The 20,578-nt window shown below is 39.8% G+C and overlaps 1 protein-coding gene across 6 annotated transcripts in view; it reads right to left on the minus strand.

The window, feature by feature from the left end:
• ptk2aa (protein tyrosine kinase 2aa) overlaps positions 1 to 20,578 on the minus strand; it is a 78,128-nt gene that overhangs the window by 39,035 nt on the left and 18,515 nt on the right. For 4 of the 6 annotated variants that reach the window (XM_042506099.2, XM_088090804.1, XM_042506098.2 and 1 more), the window contains exons 1-7: positions 13,301 to 14,297; positions 10,784 to 11,028; positions 8,824 to 8,993; positions 6,706 to 6,793; positions 6,384 to 6,463; positions 4,465 to 4,527; positions 1,363 to 1,417 (exon numbers count right to left, since the gene is read on the minus strand). In XM_042506099.2, coding sequence (XP_042362033.1) covers positions 1,363 to 1,417; positions 4,465 to 4,527; positions 6,384 to 6,463; positions 6,706 to 6,793; positions 8,824 to 8,993; positions 10,784 to 11,028; positions 13,301 to 13,424 — 825 coding nt within the window. In that variant the 5' untranslated portion in view covers positions 13,425 to 14,297. Of the gene's footprint in view, positions 1 to 1,362; positions 1,418 to 4,464; positions 4,528 to 6,383; positions 6,464 to 6,705; positions 6,794 to 8,823; positions 8,994 to 10,783; positions 11,029 to 13,300; positions 14,299 to 18,970; positions 18,998 to 20,578 lie in introns of those variants that run through there. The other 2 variants (XM_088090805.1, XM_088090806.1) reach the window with 2 other exon arrangements.

A 20,578-nucleotide genomic window follows, 5' to 3' on the forward strand; every position in this document is an offset into this window, starting at 1 on the left:
TAATCAAATTTCAGTACAAATCCAGGCTAGCTGTTACACCTGTTTCCAGTCTTTGTGCTAGGCTAAGATAATCAGCTGCTGGCTGTAGCCTTAGGTCCCAGACTCACCAAACCGACATCAAAGAACTCGTGGTGAGGGAGGCTGACTCTTGCATCAGCTTATGTCAGCTGTGTCTTGGCCAAAAACCTGCACATGAATACACTGCAAAGACAACAGCCAACTAGCAGGTACGCTCTGCGCCTGCGTGAGATGAAATAACTACGTAGCAGCAGGCGATGGTATTCTGAATTTGTTATTTAAAAAGGGAAACCAGAAGACCAACAGGCTGGATTGAAGATGTCAGTTAGCACATAAACAGCACCACTAATGTTGGAAGGACAAATAATATTCATTGTGTGCTCGCGAAGCATAACACAAAAAATGAATAACGGTTTCTGCTCAAGAACTCAATAGCTAAAAAAAATGTTTGTTTCAATCTCTTGACTTTTTTTAACATTTCCCACTTGTGTTTCTTTTCTTGTGCACTGAGCTGAACTGATTATCAGTGATTTTATTTACTGCGCTTGGCCTGACATCCATTCAACTTGCTGTGTTGACAAAAAAAAACCCAACAAGGGCTGACTAGTGTCAACTGTGCAGGAAACACAGACAAAACTAGGGCGAGAGATGCTCACCGACGTCCCGAAATTCTTTGGCATATACTGACTGTGAGCCTGAGCCTGTGTCAGGCCCTTTATATTTACGAGAAAGATATGAAGGTGGTATTGATCTTTAATCTACGTCTCAGCAAGAAAGCGGGTGAGGGTTTTTCCCAGAGTGTCAAATTATTCCTTGGTGAGGCTTACAGAACAGGGATTCTTCAGTGATGAAAACTACATTCATCACACTCATCTATATATAGTATGTAAGTTGTTTCTCTGGTAAAAGTGTCATATTTTCCTACTCGTTCCCTTTCTCGTCTCCATTCATCAAAATTGAGCTGGTTAGTTGGCCGAGATTTCATTTCAGTCTTGCTGAGTCTTGGACTGCTTCACACTTTGTCAGCCAGGCTGGCCTGAGTCTGACAACACTTCAAGTAACACATTCAGAAAACTGGCTCAAAGCAGCATTCACTCACACTGGGGAGCTGCCTATAAACCACAGGCTTTGGTTACTTTTAGTAACTGAGCAGCTCCAGAGAAGCAGATGGGCCACTATGATAGCAGCTGCAGTGCAATGCTCCCTCACCCAAATTTTGATCAGAGACTCTTTAACTGAACTATTTTCCTCCACATGAGTGTTTGTTTCAGCAGCCTGACATGTTTTACTGCGTGTACTCCTCCACCTCTCTTTTGATCTCCATTCAAAAATCATTATTCTCACCTTGACTGAATCCAACAGGTCTTTTGGAAAAAAACGCCTCAAACCAACGTCTTTCCTGGAGAGAGAGAGAGAGACAGAGAGAGATAAAAGAGGAAGAGAGCAGAATGATTACTATGCTGTAATTACATTGAGGAATGTTAATCGACCACCACTTCTATCTTTATCTGATCTCAGCAGCTTGTTTTTTCCTCCGCAGAGAAATTACCGACAACAGCTACAGACAGATACAGTTAAGCGGGACAGGCAACTGAAGACAAGAAACAGAAAACAGAAAGCTATGACTAAGTGCTGACTCTACAGAGCGCTACTCATCTTTTCCTAAGAGACGGGGCTGAGGAAAAACAGGGAGAGCAGAAAGAGGGAGATAGAGGGAGGCAGAGAGGAGTACAAAGAGGGAGACCACAGAGACAAAGAAAGATGTGCAGAGCTAAAACAGGATGCCGGCTAATGACTCAAACTCCTCTGGAGAGAAGACAAGTACAGGAGGAGGAGGAGAGAACGAGAGGAGACAGAGTAGGGGAAAGGCTGAGAGCTGACATCATCCTATTTCTCCAACATGGGTCAAATATCAGTCAATTAGTGTTATGGTATTATTACAGTGTGCGGCGTACAAAACGGTTGGGATTTCATTTTAAGAGCAGTTCAGATTGTGTTGAGTAAATTCTAAATCACAGATAAAAAAGCTGCTCTGTGGTTGTCTAAACTAAAAGATTTATCTCAGCTCAAAGGGACAATTCACGACAAAATACCTATTCTTCCTTTTATCTTGTGTTATTTATCAATATAGATCATATCGGTGTCATATTCAAAATGTTGGAGATTTCTGCCCTCTCTCAAATATAACAGAACTGGATGGAACTCAGCTTGTAGCTTGTAAAAAAAATAATAATAATTTGAAAAACTCAACGAAAATGTCTCTTTCCAGAAATAATGACCCTGTCACTCAAGATAATCCAAAGACCTTGCTGTGAGCAGATTCAAGGATGAACTGTTTTCTTTCTATCAAACTACACCCTCTGACCGAATCACCGCACAGAGGAAAACATGCATTTATTATTATTTATTACTAAGCACCACTGAGCTAGTTAAAGTTACAGCTCAGCTGAGGAGGATGCTATTCATGTTTACATCTCGCGCTGTCACAAGCACGAGTCTCTCATCTATATGAGTAGAGGCTACTTCCTTCTGCGCAGTTGGTGGGTTTTGTTCGGTAGAGAGAAAATAGTTCAAATATCAAACAGCTCACAACAAGGTTGGTGGATTATCTTAAGTTACTGGGTCATGATTTCTGTAAAAAGAAGATGATGAGTTTTTCAAATGAATTACTTTGCATTTGAGCACAATAAACCACTTGCCATCTTGAACTGAATAATGGCACCACAGCTATGAGGATGAAAAATATGTTATTCTTTTTATTTTGGGGTGTACTGTCCCTTTGAGGTTTTCTCTTTTCTGATAAATATGTGCAGATACTATTAATTGGATGTGGGCTGTCTATTATCAGGTCTTTGAAAGGAGAACTCCATAAAACATGCTGTTTGTGACCTCTAAATCTGTTCTTTCTCAAAAATCAAAGCGATGTCATCAAAGGAGCAGCAGGCAGCAAAAACATATACAGTGAATAAAGGACTGACAGATGACACACCACACCGACCTCAAAGAACAAGCTCAGACAAAGGCCGGCTGATCACACACGTTGCATTAACACTCAAACCACAGGGACTACAGCCAGCTACAGCCAGCTGATCTCCAACATGCACACATGTTCTGTGGCTGCACGAGAGGAACTAACTTGTCAGAAAACTGTGTGGAAATGCAAGAAAAAGAAACTAGCTTAATATTTCACACTAATGCAAATCTGCTGAGAAAGTTTTATTATGTACTTGGAAAACAAACTGAAAATATGGGTCTTTAATTTCCTAATAATGTCTGAGCGGTTTCCTGGAAATATCAATGTAATTCGCAAAAATTATGGGTGAGAAAAGAGACAAGTGTTCAACTGGAAGACTTCCAGTTGATTAATTCCAATTAATTGTTAGCGTAAAGCCCAGAAGAGGCAAAAAAAAAAAAAAAAAAAGGGGGGGGGGACTCATTCCTGGAAACCTCTTGAAAATTATAAGGGACTTATTCAGAAAGTATGAACCCTAAAAATAAAGTGCTTTAGTGGTCTATTGCTATTTGAAGAACAAAAAGGAACACGCAGAGAAAAAAAAAACCAGACATTTCCCAAAATGTATGGGCGGTGATCGACCACAGACACTCAACACGAGCCCTGACGGCCAACTGTCAGCTTGGTGTGTTCAAAGCCCTGACGGCACTTTCCCTCTCCGTCTCTCTTTGGCTTAAAATATGCATGACACAACATCTTTTTCCAATCAAAAGAGTGAGGCAGTGAGGGGGAGATGGAGAAAAAACAAAGAGAGGAGGAACACAGGGAAAAAACGGACAAAAAAAGGGGATGAGAGCAGACAGACAGACAGAGGAGGACTGAGAGGATGAAGACAAAGAGTTGTCAGTGGACAGACAGAAGGCATTCTTCTCAGTTAATTGGAGGGCTCGTTAGGCTGATGCACAGAAAGAAAGACTTCACTGGAATAGGGCAGCTCATTAGAGTCCGACCACGTTAGAGCCAAGCCTCGTTAGAGCAGGAGTTTGCTAATGTTGTTCATCGACATTTATCTACCAGGGAGCGACACATGGAGCAAACGGGGAGCTAAAACACAGAGCAGCCAAACCCAAATAAATCTACTAAAATGAATAAGTATTAAATATCACAAAGTGATCAAGTGACTGAGTAAACACAGTGTTGAAACGATAATTGTAGCAACACTGTAGTCTTTCTGGGAAGCAGTCAATGTAAAAACATGTCGAATCATACTCAGAGTGCAACAAAATTGAACTAAAATTCTTAAATGTTTTCCAGACTTTTGTGCAATACCAAAACTCTTACTAAAATTCTTTCTATTGTATCTCCACTTATGTGGATTTCTAGGAACCCTGTACCTAAAACTGAGACACTGCGTTGTTTTTCTGTTCTGTTTTCCGTGTCTGTTGTTTGTTTTGAGCTGCTGCAGGACATTGTTCTATGGAGAAAATACTTACTCCAATAGTTCATAGTTGGATTTCTTGTCCAGGGCGTTTCCTCTCATTTCTTTGAAGAACCTCCTGGAATTAAAACCAGCAGGACACAGAGAGAGAACAAGGTCAGATACATCCACTGAAGACACACAAAGGGACTATTTGTTAAATGTGTATCAAAAAGGTTTTAAACTTTAGCAGGACAGTGATTCCTGGCAAAACCTCAGCTGCTCCCAAAAAAATAGAAGAGATCAAAACATTTTTTATTGTGAAGAACAACTTGTTTAAACCAGCATAATCTGGATTGTGTCCTACATCAGAATTACACCTGGAGGTTTTTTACGTTCGTAAATAACTGTTCTTTGAAATAATGAACACTCACAAATGTTGGCGAGAATGTTCACTTTAGCTGAGAAGCAAAACACCTCATCTGGTAAAGACAACAATTATAGCTGACAAGGATATCGCTTTACAGGTCCAGTGTGTAGAATTAAGAGGGATACACTGGCAGAAACGTAATGTAATATAATAAGTATGTTTTGTTTAGCGTTTAATAACCTAAAAATAAGAATTGTTGTGTTTTTGTTACCTTAGAATGAGCCATTTATATCTACGTCGGGAGATGGTCCTCATCAAAAGAGTCCCCCATGCTGCAATGTCATATTTCTACAGTAGGCAGGAAGGGGCAAACTTAACTCTGTCTCTGGATGGGGCCATTTGTCGTTTTGCATTTTTGTGCTGGCCACCGTAGTTAGCAGTAGGGATGGGGATCAAAAATCAATGATGTTTGAGCTTATCGATACTGCTGTTGAGTACCGTGGGTCCTATAACGTAAAATTACATCTCGAGTTACATATCGAGTCACGACATTTAAATCCAATCACTGTTCAGCACACTTTGACTGTACATCAACTCGAACCTAAATGCATTACCTCCAACTATCTACGGGTTGAAAAAACTCCGTCAGTTGTTGCAACACAGTCGGCATAGTCTTCATCATCATCCACTCAAAGCAGCAGTGGTAAGCACACCCAAAATTTGTACTAAATCCCATCAGTTAAAAATCAATCCAGTGTTGAAATTCAAGTTGAAATCGACAGGATAAGAGCAAATTTGCTACATAAACAAGGTGGCATAAGGTTTTACTGTGATGTGTTCAAGGTTGGCTCAGTTAAATGACGATAAGTCAAAGGTAAATAAAACTTCATCATGATGTGTTTAAATGTAACATCAGGGGAAAAAAGTTCGTTTTTGGAGAGACTTGAATAATATAGTTGTTTGGGTTAGAAATTTGTTTTCCCAGCAATATTAAAAAAACAGTTAAGCAAAAAAGCAAAACCAGTTCTGTTAAAAATGCACTGTCACCTCGTCTTTCCACCAAATAATAGAAAAGTATCGATAAAGCCTTGGATCATTAATGGTGTCAATAAAAATTAGCCTTCTGCCTTCTCCATTCTGGAGAGGAAGAAACCTCTGCAGATAATTCTGCTCCTGGTAAAAACTTGAGTCAACAAAGTTAACGCCTTAAACTTAAGTAAACAGAGAAAAAAGTGCACACACATAAGCAGGTGCTGGGCCAGCAGCCCGTCTGCGACGAACCAAACAGCATCAGACAAACACTGATTTGTGACCTGAAATTGCTTTACTCGGTGGAGACCTCTGCAGATATCTTGGCACTCTGTAAAAACCTCCCAAACAATAAACACTGCAGGACTCCTAATCAGGAGAAGCTTTAGCTGGTTGCAATCTGCAATCCTTCCCGCTAAATGCCACTAAATCCCACACATTGCTCCTTTAGCCCCTCATTAAGGCAAATTAGATGGAATGAGTTTTGTTTTGATGGGAAAAAACTTTGCTTTTGATATAAAAAGAAATGCAGGTAAATGTTATTTAAGCGCAGAGTCCTGAGAGAGCCGCAGCTCAGTAGTTTAAACAAGTCCCACCTGATTTCTAGACAGCCCAGTTTGAGAGCAACATCTTGTTCCACCTGTTCCCCGATCTCTGTCATGTAGTCATTCTTCACCTGGGGGACACAAATACCCACCACAAAAATGATTATTAAAACATATATAACCACAAACAACAAGTCACACACAACAACACACAGTCCTGCTGACCTAGATTACCCAAAGGCATACACACACAGTCCTTCAAGCAGCGCCATATGTCTCAGTGCTGGCTATCTGCTGGCAGAATATTAAATGTGTTTGTGTGTCCCGGTGGCGATGTGTGTGTGAGAGCGTGCATATGTTTGTTTGTGTGTACCTGGTGGTAGAAGTAGTTTAGCGTAGGTTTGTCTTCTGTAAACTGCTGCACAAAGCCCTTTGGAAGATACCGGATCCTTAATTCATACCTACAGCAGATAAGAAAAAAGAAGAGTGAGTGTTATATTACCTTTTGAACAATTTAAGAAGCAAAAACAAATATTGTACAGCAACTTGCAGCTTCTTCTACTGGAAAAAAAGTGTTGGGATACAGTCAGTGATATGTTTGAGATGTTACTATGTGGTAAAAACAACAGAAAAAGTCAGTTTATAAACCAAGTGCAGTGGAAAGGAGAAAAGAGTCCAGTAAAGGAACAACATCATTTTTTTAAATTAAATAAATCAACCACAGAAACAACGTGATTAAAGAAAGTTTGATGAGAAGGAGAAACAGAGAGAGCACAGAAATGGAGCAGAAAGAGGAAGGGACAGAAGGCGGTGGGTAAAAAATGATATGCAAGAATGCAAATAAGGAGAGTGATTGCAAAATCAGTGGAGGAGACCCAGAGAGAGAGTTGTTGACTTAGTCAGACAAAGCAGGCATCTGGTTCTCTCTCTTTTTATGTCCCAAGTGCAAAAGGTCTCCACCTCACAATAGCATTAGCACCAAGACCGTCACAATAAACATAATATATACCAGTGCATTAACATTCAAACTGCCAAACCAACTCAACCACGCAGCACACCACACACACAAAACCTCCCGTCATCATAAAACAGACGGGTCGCACTATTTTTCATGACGTTGTTTGCAATAAATTACTTTGGCTACTTTGGTGTACAATAGAGCAGCCTGCTGAAGCTAGCTGTTTGAGGAGACGGTGGTTTTGACTAAATTTACACAGCCAAATAAATCATGTTAAATGTCTTGGACAATGGTTATACAGTGTAACTTCTCAAATGTGCTTTCTTCAAGGACATGCACGCACCTGCCAGTCTCAAGTCAAGCTGGACAACAACTTGTGTCTGACGTTGTAATAAATTAAATTGCAACATCTGGGAACTTTTTGGAATGATAACATGTTCACATCTGAATTATATACTATCTTCAGTTTTTGTCTGTTGGCAGCCCTACTTTCTGTCCCCATTCATTTCTATGAGGAACGGAGAGAGATCTGAGAATGTGATTGAACTTTTAAAGACAAAATTGTAAGTACTTCCAATGTCAAGCCAGTTTGAGGAAAAAATGGGACAGACCTTATGTTCAGGAAATACTCATTGTTCATGTCCTCATTTAAAGAGATTCACATGCCGATAAAATACCAGCAGCAGAGAACGATGGCCATGGCTTGGCTATAGAAAGCTGCATGATTAAAACTGTGTGGACTGCTGTCGTTATCCTGCTAGCCACGCTAACGCTCGCGTTTATGCTCACAACACTTTTTCCCGTCCGCACAGCTATACATTTCACAAAGAAAATCTGGTCTGACAAAACCTTTACAACCGCTCTGCCTGTTGGCAAATAAATTCACTGCAAAACAACAGCTCAGTGTCACACGAGCGTTTAATTTGCAGCCTGAAGCTGTGACACTGAACAAGCTTACAGTTTTTGATATAATCTTACATATCTTCCATTATCAAAAATGACAGCTTATCAAACACAGAACTATATTTAGATTTACACTGATATTCTACCATTATTCTAATTTGATACAGGGCATGTACACATATCTGGTTTGAATATTTCAAATTAGGCCTTTTTCTAAATAAAGCGTTTTCCGATTAAGTATGATATGCCGATATTATTTGAGTTTTAGGGACATTTGGCCATATATACAGCACATTTGAAATATGTGTCTCAACTGGGATTTTTATTGCAGTTTGCAACACACGGCTTCTTGCCTGTTTACATTCAGCTCTTTGCATTGTCAAGAATATGCTGCACACAAACCAGCTCGCCAGCAATCTGGCAATAGGGTACGTTAATCTCAGTATACAAGGTTGCATATTAACAGGAAGTGGAATAAATTCATATATAAAATATAAATGTTCATTGGCCCTGTAAACAGCTCAGTGCAAATAATGCCTTTTTCTGGAATAAGGGAAAAAAACTTCATATTTTGTGCATGTAAATGTAGTTATTGTTTAGTAGATGACGGACACTCTATTCTTCTCTCACCTCCACTCCTCGTTTGGTCGTGCCTGGTCATATTTCTCTCTGATGTGCGACACGCCCATATCAGGGTGGAGCCAGTGCACCTGATCTCGGGATTGGCTGTTGCTGAGACGCAGGCCAAAACAAGACGTCCAGCGCACTTTGTGGATGTCCAGAATCTTCTGGATGATTCCCTGGAAATGAAGATTGAACAACTTTATTGTGATATACTTTTTTTTTTTAACCCACTTTCCCTGAACACTCACTGTCATGTGAATTAACAGTGATATCATGTAAGGATTTAATGAAAATTCTGCAGATATAGCCCAAACTACTGAAGTATTGGGCTTAAGTGGCTAAAATAAAAAGCATTTACAGTTATTTCTTGAGATGTGGTGGCTCAGTACATGTATATCAGTGTAGTGATTGCTAAATAAAATAGAGATGCCCAGTGGACAAAAACAGTTACTTAGTCTTTAAAGAAGTCAGTCTGCCTAATCCTCAGTGTGCCAACTGTGCTCATGTTTATGTCTGGCAATTTGCATCAGGTCAATGAGGACATGTGTCTCTGCTTGCGTGTGTGTGTGTGTGTGTAGGTGACTTCAAGCGATTTAACATGACGTTCCCACCCAAACAAGTTGACAGACATCATACACACATGCATGATAATGCTCACAGAACCATGTGTGTTGCCAGCGCTAGGGGGTCTGACCTAGATACTGAAGGAGAAAGTGAGGAGAGGAGAGCAGGGAAGGGGAGAGGAGGAGATTTGCACTGACGTACCCTGAGCGACCACTAAAGTTTGAGCAGTGCTAAGTAGTTTGCGAATCATGGGAGTGGGTCTAAAAGCATACTGCTAAGTATAGATACACTTATACACACACATATACACACACAGAGTGTCCCCTGAGGGTGTATGTATTTGCTAGCAAAAATATTCTCATTGTGCGGAGTGACCTTTATCAGAGCAGACAGCTAGGACCTTGAGCTGAGGGCAAACTGCAGAAATCCACCTTGATGATTACTGCTGAGGGTACATTGAACATATAGGGGTCAAAGCTGCCGGCAAATGCACTATTACTCCCTTTTCGGAAATTAATAAAATTAAAAAATGGTGACCAGCTGTTTAGGCAATTACTTACCCATGCAAGCTTGGCTATAAAGATGTCAGTCTGTCAGGTCACCACTTTGATTCAGACAGAAATATCTCAAAAACTATTGGATGGATCGCCATGAAGTTTTGCACTGACATTAATGGGGACGAATTAAACCGACTATGATGAATCCCTGACTTTTTTTCTCACACCACTGCAAGGTTGACATCTGTAGATTCTGAGTGAATGTTTCAACAACTATTAAATGGATTGCCATTAATTTTGACACAAGCAGTCATGTTCAACACAGGATGGCCTTCGTGACCAAAGACTTTACATCTAGTGCATCATCAGAACAGAAAATGTCATTTGGTTTATGACCAAATTCCTGCAACATTCTCATCATTCTTAGCTGTACTTTGTCCACTGCTGATTGAGAAACTGTTGCATGCTTAACACAAGACACTTAACACAGTGAACATAATTAAACATACCTGCGAAAAGAATGTTAGCATTGTCATTTTGAAAATGTTAAAGTGCTGCCTTACTGACCTGCTATGGCTTTTGACTCTTAGTCTTGTGTAAGAATGAAGCTCTATTCTTGTGACCCATTTTTTAAGATTTACGTCTTTGCGAGGAACAAATGAGCCTGGGGATGAGTGCCATAGACAGAAAAGGAAACCGAGAAAGCCCTGAGAGGCACATAAACCTGTTGTTGCTTTGTACTATTCATGGGATTTGTTGACAGTAGGATAAATGTAGAATGAAACCAACTCTATCCAAATTAACCCCTTTTGGACTGCATGTAATTATAAGGCGTCTGCTGTATTTTGTCACCATAAATACACTAAGAACATTATGACAGAAATAAAACAAGTGTCTTTTCTTACCCGGACATCAGTTGCATCTCCATATCTGATATTGGAGGACCAGCAGCTGTTTTCAGTGTTGGTCTCAAAGTGATGGAAGACTTTCAAAACCCTGTCCACGGAGCCAGCCATGGTTCGGTCCGACCCCCCTGCGCTCAGCCTCGACTTAGCGCCTCCCAGCAGGGCATGATTCAGGTTAGGGTCCAGGTAGGCTGTTGCCATGGTTTTCCCTGCTGACACTGCTGCTGCTAGGTGTCTGTCATATTCTGGGCAAGAGGAGAGAGAAAATCAGACATCAGTAAAACAAGCATTGCTTTAATGTCAAAACTACGTGACTTTAGCCCTGGTTTTCTGCTTGCTGATATTTTGTTGGATCTCCCGACAAAAGCCCCAGATCTTAGGCAAATCCGCATTCCCTCCATGCTCACAAACTGGTGCTCGCATTGCTGCATCCCTGCCTCAAAGACGCTCCCCTTATATCTAGCATGCTAAATATCTGGACCTGCTGGGGACCTTGTCAGCAAGCTACAGCCAATGACAGCGCAAGACATGGGTTGAGGGCAGAGATGAGGACTAAATGCTGCGGCCCTCTCCAAGGTTTGTTTATGAGTGTGTTTGTTTGAGAGGGAGAGAGAGAAAGTGACAGCGAGAAGGGAAGAGACTGTGGAGGGTGGACTACTGCTTACAACGTTTCTGTAAGTTAGACTATTAATAACTTACTAGCAACGCTGCTTTGTCACTTTTTCACCAGTCTACCCGAATTTGTGGTATTTTCAAAGCAGCCACAAGTTCTGTGTGTTTTGGTTTGATCAGCACATCACATGACATACACATCTGGGATTCCTCCTGGTGTGTATTAGTATGTCACCCCTTGTTGCTACTCAGTTATGTCGCGCGAAAAACACGACTTCCAGACTCACAATTACAAGACAGCAAGTTGTGTCATGTGAACAGTACAGCAATCTGACAACTTTGAAAGTTGTGTAGTGTTAACTTCGCTTATGCAAACACTGACTACCACTTATCAAACGCACACATACGGGACATTGTATGAGGACTAAAGACAATTAACTCATTAATTTGCAAATTTATACATCGATTTATATTTTGGTCAATACGCTGTTTACCTTAATGCCTGAGGTGACATTGTCACATTGCTTGTTTTGTACAACCAACAATCCTAAACCAGAGACATTCACTATACAATTATATAAAATGCAGAAAATAAGCAAATCTGCACATTTAAGAAGCTGGAAGGAAAAAAATTAAATAAATAGATATATATAAAAGATATATATAATAAATTATTACTTTATCTGAATAGTTACCAAATACTTTTCTGACAATCTGCTAATCAAATAGTCACTGGTTTTAGCTCCACATCATAATGCCCATTTTGTCCTACCAACCTTTCTAAGAATCAATAAATAATTCACAATCAGATGAAAAGAAGCAGCAATTCCTAAAATTTAGGGAGTTGGATCCAGATAATGTTTGGCACTTTTGCTTAAAAAATGATGGAAACCAGCTATCTATTACAATTAAAAGTATTTTTGTGAATCTACTAATGGATTATGGACTAATGTTTTAGCTCTAGTTTATATAATGTAATAACAGACTGATGCGACATGTTTTTGCCTTCTCTATGATACACTGTGGACTTAAAAGCTAGCTCTCGTCTTACTTAGAATAACCTTTGTACAGTAAATGTCTGTTTTGGAATATGATGTTTTTTGGCAAGACACTTCTTTGAAAAGATGAAAAAACTAAACAATGAAATACCAGAGAGAGAAATAAAGACAGCGAGAGGGTACAGTCAGGGTCAAGGCTCTAATATGTAGACACCTGTGTGTCTGCGACACAAAAAAGACAATGCATCTCACGCTGACGTTTTTCCTGAAAAAGAAGTCACGACATTGACACACTTCCTGGAATTTCATGGAAACTTCATCTGGGAATGCCCGACAAGAAGTACCTTTTCTGTGTCTGTGTCTCATTGTGTGACGTGTTTTTTAATGTGTGTGTGTTGCAGTAATGACACTGTGTAGAAAAAGATAGTGAGATCTCTTTCACTCTCTTTCTTTCTGCTTTTCCTCCGTCCTACACTTCTCCTCCTCTCTCCTCCATTAAAGGAAAATTGATATGTTCTAGCAGGTAATTACACCTGGAAGAAAGAGACGGAAAGAGCGGACACACACAGACACACACACACAAAACTGAGAGAAAAGCCTGTAACACTGTTGAGAGAGTAAAATAAATATGTACTTCCATGTTACTCTGCCAATGTCAAATGAATTTTATATTGACAAATCATCTCGATGGCCTTAACCTCCCTCTCTCTCTCTCTCTCTCTCTCTCTCTCTCTCTCTCTCTCTCTCTCTCTCTCACACACACACACACACACACAACTCATGCGGAGCAACGGTAGCTTTGGCTGTACACCAAGTCAGTTCCCATGGAGTCAGATGTCACACTGTGGAGGGGCTTCAATCTACTGTTTGTGTGTTTTTGTGTGTGTCAAGGAGATTTCATTCATACCTCTGTCCCAACACATGGGGAAGGGGCTACAGCCGCTCATCGCCATGGAAACACATGTTTGTCCGTCCCTGTGTCTGCCTGCGCCGAGGACAGACAGACAGCTTGTTGCCTCGCAGCCACGCATCACTCACACACTGAACTTCTCGTGTACAGAAGTGACATAAATAAACACACACGCACACACAAAGGTCCTGACAAACTGCAAGAGCACACTCACATAACCCAAACATTAAGATGCGCACATACACACACACACACACACACTCTCTGTCTCCAAGGCTGAAATCTTTGTCTCCAACTTTTGTCAACAGCTTCGTTAGCCAGCAGTTAGTTCCAGAGCTGTAATCCTCAAAAAGGCCAATTTTCTGGTCCGTTGACACTTTTTACAGAGTGGAAAGATGCTACAGAGAACACATCAACAGGAAAAAAAATCTTTGTTTGCCTTCATAATCCTGTTCCTGTTATCCGCAGTTGCACAAGTCAAGAAAGATCCCAAGAGATGTAAAGTCAGTTTCATCCACAAACTTGCTTCCTCTTCTTTTTCAGTCCACTTCTAAATTGCTCCTCAGCGGCCCCTCTCTGATGACAACACACTGTTTGTTTTTTGCCCAATTTCTGCCCCATGCCTGCACTCCATAGTTACGCAGTTGCCGAGGAAGAGTCAAGCTGCCGTCGCTCAGGAAAAGATTCGGATTTATTTCACTCAGTGGAGTCCCTGATGGTGAGAGGACTACCCCTCCAGCAAAAGTTCACAATCCAACTTGTACGGTGCTGATCCGATGGACACTCAGTTAGTGAGCGGTCACAGAGAGGGAGAGACACACACTGTGCTCAGTGATAAACCAACAGAAAGTTAACTTCTTCTCTTTGAAAAAGAAAGTGACAGAAAAGAGTGAGCCAGAAAAACAAAGCCAAAAGAGACAGTGGGACAAAGAGAGAGAGAGAGAGAGAAGTGCAGCGATTGTTTCAGGATGAATGAGAGGAAAGAGGACAGAGCAGCACAACTGAGAGAAAGTAGAGTGGGAAATGAGAGAGATCGAGAGTGAGACACGGCTGCTGGAGAAGCAGGAGGAGCTAGAAACTATTAATATGCTAATCTCCCTAGTCTCTTGTGTTCAATGAAAGAAAAAAAAACTCCCACTACTGTTTATGAAGCTGACCTCAGAACAGCCGTTACGTTGTGCCAATATTGCTACCGTCATAAATGACATGCAAAAGAAGAAAGGAGAAAAAAGGAGAGAAATCTCTTTATTTTATTACTCAGAGATACTACCAGATGCATCTACAGTGCCAAATTCACTGAAGATAAAAGTAAAAAACAAAACAAAAATGATTATAGAAAACTGGGACAGAAAAAGTAATCAAAACCACCTTAGATCTCCATCATCTCCACTGTATATACAATACTCCCGAGCCCATGTAAAGCTGAATATATCATCATACTTTCCACCTTTTAATAGTGCTGCAACAATAAATCAATAAATCAGTTTTAGATTTTTATTTTTTAAGTCAAAACTCTCTGATTCCAACTTCTCAAATTTCAGTATTTTCTGGTTTTGACAGTAAACTGAATATCTTTGGGTTATGGACAAAACAGGATATTTGAGGACGTCATCCTGTGCTTTGAGAAACATTTATCGACATTTTCGGACATTTTAAAGACCAAACAACTCATCGATTAATCAAGAAAATAATCAACAGATAAATAAACAATGAAAAGAATCATTAGTTGCAGCTGTAACTAACAACATGCATTTTTAACTCTCAGGCAAATTGCCACAATCCCCTGAGCTCTACTCTTTCTGGCAGCCCAAAACACAGCTGTAAGCACTGATTGTTTAGTTGTTCACTATTACATTAATTGCCAACTAAAGTGATTCTTGGTTAATCAGTTTGAGTCAGTAATCAGTTTCAAAATTCTCTGATTTCAGCTTCTTAAATGTGAATATTTTCTGGTTTCGTCACTCCTCTTTAACAGTAAACTGAAAATATTCGGGTCATGGATAAAACAAGGCATTTGAGGATATCATTTGGGCTTTGGGACACACTAAACATTTTTCACTATTTTCTGAAATTTTATGATTCAAACATTTAATCACTAAATCAAAAAAAGAGATTAATCAACAATTAAAATAATCATTTGCTGCAGCCCCAGTCCAACTCAGTTAATACGGATAGGAAAATTACAGGAACTTATACAACCTTCGTCCTCTGAAATATTCTGGATGAAAATACATTTCCAGAAAAAAAAAAAAAAAAAAAAAAGTTCTCCAAAACCTTAAAGAGAAAAGAAGAGGGAAAAGCAGCATTTTTGCCAACACAGCCATTGCCCTGGCTGTGCCCAGCATGTAAACTAGCAGCTTTTAGCAAAATGCCAACCAATCCACTTCCAAACCACAAGGTCTCAATCAATCACACTTCATACTGCACATTCAAAGTCATTCAGCCTGTACTTTGGGGGTCACACTCCCTCCAGCTCTCAGAGTGCTCGAGGTGCTGCCCTGAAGGCTCATCTCCAAGGCAACGTGCCTACAATATCCTAAGAGCGAGTGGCACCTATTGCCATGAGTGTTACTGCTGACCAGATGCCAGCCTCCATTAATCACATGGACATTTATGTAGCCCAGCACATCGACTGAGGAACTCAACAGACCTGAACGACTTATTGAACACACACAAAAGCACACAGCAAAGTCACACAAACTTGAAATCTTAATGATACATTGCGTGTATGTAAGTGTGTGTGTGTTTAGTGTGTGTATGTGTGTGTGTGCACGTGTGGGTTTGCTATAAATTTATGCTCCATTTTCGGCATTGGCCATTGTTATGAAAATCTGGTGGGCGCAGGGGGTTTTAGTAGGGTGTGCGTGGGTGTGTGTGTGTGTGTGTGTGTGTGTGTGTGAGTGTGTATACTATTGAAAGCCTTTTGTCAGAGGGCCGGATGTTGCCATGAATGGGAAGCGCTCTTTTGGGACTGTGCCAGAGTCTCTCTCTCCCTATGGTTCTCTCTCGCTGTGTGTTAATGTGAACATATAATTATTTTAGCACAGGAGAAAAACACAGAGGTGCAGGTAAACCTCAGAAGTGTATTCTTGCATACGTTTCATTTGGGGGTTTTTTCAGTGAATGATCAGTGTGTTCACATCCATGCCTTGAAGTTAAAATTCAAAAGCTTTTTAAATTTCAAATGTATTTTATTGCATAAATCCAAACAGGTTTCCTGCATTTAATCAACATCACACCTCACTCTAGTACATTACTATTTTTGCAGCTGAGCCTGTTTGAAATATATGTGACTATAAAACATCTGTTTTTTTTATACCTGCATATCAAAGATAACTTACAGTCACAGCTCCAGAGTATGACATTAACTTTTTCGTCCACCACCAAATAGCTACTAGTGATTGTAAAATTTTACCAGCCACTAAAAATTATGTTCCATTGTTCTTAAAATGTACATGTTACAGTGTCAAACTACTTTTGAAATGAACTCTGACACATAACGATTGCCTAAATCAACAAACAGCTGTGTCAATGGTGTTTTGCTGGGCCTTTTTTGTTATTTTATGTTGCTTTATTCATTTTTATATTCAATGTTATAGATGACAGATCATCTCCATTTCCTCTTGGGCTGCACTATATGCAAAAGAAATAATATTGGGTTGAGATACAAGTTGCAGTTTTAGTAGAAATTGTCATTTTGGCATTTAATTTTCACTAAAAATAAATACAAATGACAATGATGTGATTTTTGATGTGATTTACACCAAACAAGCATGTTCACTTACATCTAAAATATGATTTGTAGGCCAAGGCATCTCTGAAGCACTACAGTGTTTCATTTTTAATGGTATGTTTTGAACTTTAAAAAAAAAAAATGCAGATCCCGCAATTTGGATATTTCATTTAATTTTGCAGCCCCAATTTCTTCCTGTGTTTGAGTCGCGTGAATGTTGGCATTGACAGCTTTACTATTATTATCTCATATTTCCAAGTTTTACTTATGACATGCACTAATGACGTGTATCCCCTCTGGCCTTGCTGAAATAAATAAATACACGATGAATAAATCACTGGTCCAATGAGAAGTTTCTGAGGACAATGGCGTGATCATACTGATTAAGACCCTACACCAGAAAGTCATTACCCATGGCGTAAAGGAACAAAACAGTCTTTTAATTAATCTGAAAAAAACACAAAACCACCAGCACATATACTGGAATTCCTCTGAAAACATCCTGTCCACCTTTGCCTCTGCATTGTGAATTGTTATTCCCTTACTTCCTCACAGCTGCCAATGAATGGAAAAAGCAGGACACTGGCAACTTAATCCATCTGATATAACTGGCCAGCAAGGCTTTCTTTCAGGGCATGTTTGCCATGACACATGCATATGCCCTGATTATTTCATTTCTGTGATACAAAAGGAAAAAAAACAAACTAAGCCTCGGGTTGTTGAGAGTTAAATTTGGCATTCAACTGTCTTCAGAGAGCATATTTTGTTTCTGGTATCTACACCGAAAATTACAATTAGTCACACACTCAAACTAAAGCGATAACCACTCTCTCTCCCTCACCCCTGTCTGCACTAATAAGACCAACACACCCACACGTTTGTTTTCTGTTTTCCCACTGGTTTAATCGTCTCACATGCACAAATATGACTCACGCAAATATGTGCAATTAGTGTATCTTTCCATTAGCACTGACACAGATTAGCAGCTTGAGCTCCTGAGAATATGGCAACAGTTCACGTCTCACAAGAGGATGTCAAACAATAAAGCACATCCACCAATTCTTATCCCACTATGCAATTTATAGGCATTTCCCCAAAATGTTGCCACTATGCCCATTTTCTAGAAGAAAAACAGTAAATGATACCAAAGTGACCTTCTTTTAGGGTAGTTAACGAGGGCCTTTAGCCCACAGCATGTTCATAATCATGACACTTGTTCTTAGTCAGACAGTAATCTCTTCCAGGAAATAAATTACTAAAAATGAATCTGTTTCACATCTGTCACAAAATAATATTAACATAAGGTCCACTTACTACATTCTTCCATTCCTGAGATACTGACTGCATGTCATGATCTTGATCGGTGAATTACAGGTAAGCTTAGTTGTCATGGAGTTTATTACGTTTTCATTGAGTGATTTATGCGTTGGAATTTACAAACTTAAGTCATATCATGACAATTAAGTCAACATCATATACAGATTTTCTTTTCTTTTTTGTGACTAATCAGACAGCTGATAAAATACATAGATTGAAAAATGTGGTACTTTGGCTCTGATGCTGCTGTTTGAATGTCCTTCCCGCAACACTATTTGATTGGTTACACGTCGTCAGTGATATCAATATTGAAGGTCATGCTGAAACCTTATGCTGTTACTAATAGTAGTTACTGGTCGTAACTTTGATTGCATTAGTTAAAGAACTGCAAGGAGAAGAAGAGGAGTGAGACAGCATCTGGACCAGTTAATTCTGAGGCTAAAAATGCACTGAGTGTAGTTTCACAGTAATAAATTTTGGCGGCTCCCTTTTAGGGACCCCTTGTGGTGACCTGACCACACTTGAGCTGCTATACATTCTGTATTAGTGAGTGAAGCAGCTGAGTGATCCTCGGTGCTGTAGCAGGTGTGTACAAAACACAAAGGTCAGTGACTCACCTGTGTAGTAGGCAATCCTGGAAATATCTGAAAGATAAACACAGAAACAACAGAGTTAGCTGGTTTGTTCAAGTATGAGCCACTGAATAAAGAAATCAACAGGTAAGAACAAAAATGTAGCTAAAATATTTTCCCACAGCAGGTGTTCACAGATGAGTTACTCAATGTAAATTACACAAGGGATACGACTGTCTGCAGCACGATATTGGTCAAATAGCTTCATTTAAACAATCAATATCTGGCTAAAAAGTCAACAGGATATTGACTGCTTTTTAAACAAATCAATATACCATTGTTGCATGATTTACACCCGCTGCAGATATGCTGAAGCATTATTGGTTAAACTAATTAGCTGACTGGGAAATGTTCATGGATTCGTGCTAAACAGATGTGGGATTAAGACAGTGGCAGTCTACATTCTTGCATTTGTTTGGTGGCAAACTACAAAATGACATGTGGGTGTACATTAAGGGGTGCAACGTTTTTATGCTTCTAGGTTTTTGAATACAAGGCTGGAACAAGTTTCTCTGGCTTCTAAGTAAAAGTGCATTACTGGGGTTTCAACATGCTCACATGGCTTTTGAATGGCTGCAAATTATAAAGTATGATGTCTACCTTTTTTTTCAGTTTCAGCCTCGTTGACACTCTCCCCCAGGCAAAGCATTTATTAGAATTTGAAGGTGAGTGTGAGTCGACTGATCTACAACCTACAGATTCAAATAAACTCTTAATGTAACAACATGTAACAACCATTCTCAACAAAGACCCCTAAAGACACTCACATGTATTTTTTTAGAGCAGCGGTTCCTAACTAGTGGGTCATGGTCCAAAAGTGGGTCATGGGTCCATTCTAAATGGACTGCAAGTAACTCATGAATGTGACAACTTTGTATAAAATACGCTTCAGTTTAATATACAGGGAATTTCAAGCACAGAGCTTTTATTTTGAAGTGCCATTCCTGTTTACTCCTGCAATATGTTTCATTTCTTTGTGTTCTAAGCCAAAGTCTTGATTAGATTTTATGAAATAAATTAAACATGAGGTAGTTTATTGAATGTTTGTATCTTGAACTAATGACTACTGAAATATGGACTCTGTGACTGGACCAGTAGGGAACCACTGTTTTAGAGAACCACTTCCTTAGAGGAAGTGGAATAGTCACTCTGCACCAGTGTTTGTCAAACTAAGCATGATTATGTTGCACTGTAAAAGTATGTACTAAATGGGACTTTTTTTCTGGTTACTACGAAGAGAGCATGCTTTAACACAAAGTTTGATATTTAGATGCTAAATACTACACAAAATGCTCATCTGAAGTTAAAAGTGAAAGTAACAGTCCTTCTCCTATTATTGAGGCTTGGTGCACAACACTAAATCGATACTACGGCTCCCAAACTCCCACAGGAAGCCCAGGAGAGGCTTTCTGAAAACTTGACACCCAGACCTATCACTCCCAGTTAGAGCAGTGATACGGCTGTGTGCATGAAGAGGTCAGGAGGATAAGTGCCTAGTGCTTTAGACACTCTGATGTACACACAAATTCTGGGTGAGCATGCACGCACATACACACACACACACACACACACACACACACACACACACACACA

This window comes from Plectropomus leopardus, chromosome 17 (assembly GCF_026936395.1).
Source record: "Plectropomus leopardus strain MGB_pleo_1.0 chromosome 17, ASM2693639v1, whole genome shotgun sequence".
Lineage (NCBI taxonomy): Eukaryota > Metazoa > Chordata > Actinopteri > Perciformes > Serranidae > Plectropomus > Plectropomus leopardus.